The 4,638-nt window shown below is 39.7% G+C and overlaps 1 protein-coding gene across 5 annotated transcripts in view; it reads right to left on the bottom strand.

The window, feature by feature from the left end:
- The window catches only part of nfia (nuclear factor I/A), a 104,779-nt gene that overhangs the window by 15,095 nt on the left and 85,046 nt on the right, over nt 1-4,638 (bottom strand). For 2 of the 5 annotated variants that reach the window (XM_005732415.1, XM_013910646.1), the window contains exons 7-8: nt 2,970-3,020; nt 163-330 (exon numbers count right to left, since the gene is read on the bottom strand). The exons of 1 other annotated variant lie outside the window; for it this stretch is intronic. In XM_005732415.1, coding sequence (XP_005732472.1) covers nt 163-330; nt 2,970-3,020 — 219 coding nt within the window. The remainder of the gene's footprint in view (nt 1-162; nt 331-2,969; nt 3,021-4,638) is intronic. 2 more of the 5 variants (XM_013910647.1, XM_005732417.1) reach the window with 2 other exon arrangements.

The following is a 4,638-nucleotide window of genomic DNA, read 5'->3' on the forward strand; positions in this document are numbered from 1 at the left end:
ACACACACACACACAGTGCCCTGCCTACAGCCTATTGGTGTGTGTCTACAGGTGCCTCCTCCTGACAAAACCCACAGAGACTGACGGGGGTGGGGGTGGGGTGAAGGAGGTGAGTGTGTGTGGTGGGAGGCAGGTGAGGGAGGTTTCTGGGGATGACCTCACCTCGAGGCCCGGTAATGACGGGCCGGTGATGGTGTGTGAAAGCCGTTCGGGGGGAAGAGGAGGAAGAAGAAGAGGAGGAGGTGGAGGAAGCGCCGCTCGGTGAAGGCGCAGTGCCGCAGAAACCGGACTTCTCTGACCTCTTTAGAGCGCTGGCGGGTGACGGCATCCCTGCCAAGAACCATGATGATCATGATGAGGAGGAGCGGGTCATGGCAGATTTGATTCTTTAAACACTTTTTATGCACCTCCAATGTGGGGAGGAGTTGGGAGGAGGGAGGTGGTGGTTTGGAGTGGGGCTTAGAGATCAGGGGCGGGGCTTGGAGATTGAATCACAGGCTGCAGGTGTCAGAGAGTTTAGTGTGTCTGAGCCTTTTTAAGTTTTTAGATACCAGCAAAAAAGGACAACATGAGTAAAAATGATGACAAATAAAATGAAACACTAAAATATAAAAAAGAACAAAAGCCTGAAATTTTATAAAAATAATAATATCGACATGAAAAGTGTGCAACAAAATATATAAATAAAAACACACAAAACCAAATAAAAATGTGAATGTGAGTGATGATCTAAAGCCCATCATTTATTTTTATTTCTTTGTGTGTCAGATGGGCCAGCCGGCAGCATTTTTATTCAAACATAAAAAGTCAGTTTTCTGAGAGACGTGAAACTCAGACATGCTGTTTCTCTTTCCTGTCAGCTCAGCAGTGTGAAACGCTATCAGCTGGGATAAAAACAAACATAACCTGGCTGCCGTTAATATCGAGACACACTTACATGTGATGATTTTTATTTGAAATATTTAATAAGCTTCAGCAGACGGGAACATCTTGACTGCTCACATTTTAATTTTTACCATAGCTACCAGATAGATGCAGTTCAGGCTGAATTAGTTCATCACAGGAACAACAGTGATCATCTTCAACACAGCTTTTTAAAATATTTTATTTTTGGCCTTTATTACACAGTGGAGTGAAGAGTGACACGAGGGGCGGGAGACATGTGGCAAAGGGCCGCATGTCAGATTTGAACCCGGGCTGGCTGCTTTCTACATGCAATACTTTTATTGTAATGGAGTACTTTTACTCTGAAGTACTTTTACTGCAAATAAGGCTCTGCATGGCTGATTATCAGCACAAACACACGATTGTTCCACAGCTCGGAGACGAGCTGTGAACAGAGGGAACAACACAGATTGTGGTCTACCTGGAAGGGGTGGGGCTTGTAGTGACGGGCAGAGGTGCAGTAGGAGGAGGAAGAGGCAGAGGGGGTTGTTTGTTTGTGAGTGTGATGAAGGACCGAAGAGGTTTTGTCAGGTGGAACTGAGGCTGTTCAATATCTTCTTCCTCATCCTGTTTCCACATCCATCCATCCATTCATCCAATCTATCAGTCATCCATGATTGATCCATCCATCGTCCATCCCTCCATCATTCATTATCCATCCACCCATCAATCATTCATCATCATCCATCCATGATGCATCCACCATTATTAATCATCCATCATTCATTCAAGATCCATCCATCCATCCATCCATCCGTGATCCATTATTCATCCATCCATCCATCATCAGCCCATCCATCATTCGTCATCCATCCATGATTTATCCATCTATGATGCATCCATCATTCATCCATCCATCATCCATCCTTCATCATCCATCCATCCATCCTCCATCCATCTATCCTTCATCATCCATCCATCCATGATCCATCAATCCATCACTGATTATGATTCATTCATTCATCATCCATTTAGCCATTATTGAATGTGTCCCAGTTAATAATTTAACCAAACATGTTATTTCAAATAAAAATCTGTAAAACATTACAAAATGAAAATGGAACAACACAATAAAATAAACATAAAAACCCACAACCATTTAATTAAATGTGGAGACCTTTAACGGGTCTCCACAGCAGATCGTCTGCCTCCATCATTCCCAGCATCCTCCTCTCTCACACCAATATGTCCTCCATCACTACATCCATGAACATCCTCTGAGGTCTTCCTCTTCTCTTTCTGCTTGGCAACTCCATCTTCATCCACCTTTGTCCAATACAACACAATCCAGAAACTGTTTGGTCTCTAGATAATATTGCCCTTCATAATAATTAGGGGTGTGGCCTCTTTGATTGACAGGTGGATTGTGACACAGGTGGCTGTAGCCGCTAGCTGTCTGCTCGGCTTCACCCGAACTCGACCTCTGGACTGTCATAATGACGTCAACTGACCAATAACTTGGCTGCTGTGAGGTTCCTGTACTAGCAGAGCATCCAAAAAGGCGGAGCTCCAGGACTGCTGAGTGAAATTCAAGGGTTTTGATGTTACTGATTAGCAGTAAGTTAGAGCTCCACCCTCTCATCCAGCAGCCATTAGGCTGCCTCACACTTCAAACCAGTTTGGGTTACCTTCCATCTTTAATATACAATCTGTGGTTAGTTTTGGTCATTTATCAGATTCAAACGTCTCCTGATACACAAACTAACAACACCTTTACTCGTTACCATGTCACATATTCACATTCAACACACACACACACACACACTTGCACACAGACACAAACTGTCCTGCTGTCCATCCAGCTGGTTTTCTCGTCCACAAACTAAACAAAATCGACGTGCCACAGTGACATCATCAGCATGCTGCCAGGTGAGTGGAGTTAGGGTTGGGTGGAGTGCGGTGGGGAGGTGAAGGAGGTTGAGGGGGGCACGAGACGGAAACTCAGACAAAAAGGAGGAGAAGGAGGAGGAGGCGGTTTCACAGACATGTAGACAGGAAGTGAGGAGGCGTGTTGACGTCTTTACCTTGTCGGGAGATGAAAGAGCTAGCTAGAGAGCCACGCAGCTTATATCCAGCTTTCCAACGCAAGACGGAGGAAAGGAAGAAAAGAAACGGAAAGGAAAAGTAGCATGAATACACCGGCCGAGAGAGGAAGAGGAGACAGGAAGAGGAAGGAACTCATAAATATAATCAGTGTATGCGTGTGTGTTTAAGAACATGGTTACCAAAATAAAACTACAAAATCTCTGAGTCTGCAAAAATGAAAGTAAAAAATAAAATAAACCAAAAATGCACTGGAACAATGTGAATGCAATGAACTGAATATAATAAATAATAACTGAGAATTAAAGCAATTTTCTATTTTTTCTAACGCAAATAAAAATAAAATATTTTTAGTTTCCTTTGAGACAGCTAACCTGTGATTTATAATTCAGTATGAACCAGAGTGGACGTGCTTCTGTTGCAGCTGTAAACCTGCTTTAAAAATAGATTTGATTGTACTGAAATCATAGAAATACTCAACAGAAACCTAAACATCTCTGTAAAATGAATTTATATTAGGAAAGCAGTTTATTCTGCACATATCTTCCTGGACATTTTTGTTCCTTCAAAAGACTGAGAGCAGAGAGAGCGACAGGAAACAGCACAGAGAGAAGAACGACATGCAGCAGATGGTCGCTCGGCTGGGAATCGAACCGGGTACTCGCGGGGGTCTGCTCGAATTTCCAAAATATTATTAAAAAATGTTTTTTAAAGAAATAAAAAAAAAGAAACATAGAGAACAGAAAGAAAATTAAAATACCTTCATAATAGCAATTATAAAAATATAATATTCTTATTCTAATATTATTAATAAACATTATATTTGATTGATATTCACATCTTTTAAATGCAAGAATAAAATTTCTATCTAAATATTTTAATAAGTTCAATAACAATTACAGTATAGTTTTAACGAACATTAAAAATAAATAAATGATCATGTAAAATTGAATTAAGAATAAAAACTAAAACATGTAACTGAATAAATTTCCAACCCATTTAACAAAATGGCAAACAAACACCTGGCAAACAAAATATAAAATCATTCTAACCCATAAAAGCCACGCAAAGAATATCTATAAATATATTTGAGAAACGCAACATTCACTGAAATAAAATATCATAAAAATACTGAATAAAAATGTCAAAATGAACGTAAAGACTTTTTGTATCAAAATATATTTTATTTGACTGATATTTGTATATTTGTCAAATGCCAGATTATTATTTATATTATATCAAAACATTTGAAATTTAAATGTATAATTTGACTTCTCTATCTAGAAAAACCCACCAAAGAAATATTTAAAAATATGACGTAAAAATACAAAAATTAAAGGTAACTAAGGGTAACTAAACAAACTGCCTGACTGTTGAAAAAGTAATTAAAAGCGAAGAATGAATCAACTAATTTATAATAATTATAAGACAAATTAAAAAACATGGATTTCTTCTGAGCTGACAGTTTAATGACATATTAATGCGAATTAAATTTCTCCCCCTTTCTCGGCTTCGTGAGGCTCACTGAACAGATTTGTGTCTCTGAACTGTTCAGATTCACACTGAGCTACACGGAGGCATGCTGGAGGTTGCTTCCTGTTTATGTGACTGTTTTGGATCTGATTCTGCAAGTGTGCAGGATCAAACCTG

Source organism: Pundamilia nyererei, unplaced genomic scaffold, assembly GCF_000239375.1.
Source record: "Pundamilia nyererei isolate P.nyererei 1_Seehausen unplaced genomic scaffold, PunNye1.0 scaffold00046, whole genome shotgun sequence".
In the NCBI taxonomy this organism is placed as follows: domain Eukaryota; kingdom Metazoa; phylum Chordata; class Actinopteri; order Cichliformes; family Cichlidae; genus Pundamilia; species Pundamilia nyererei.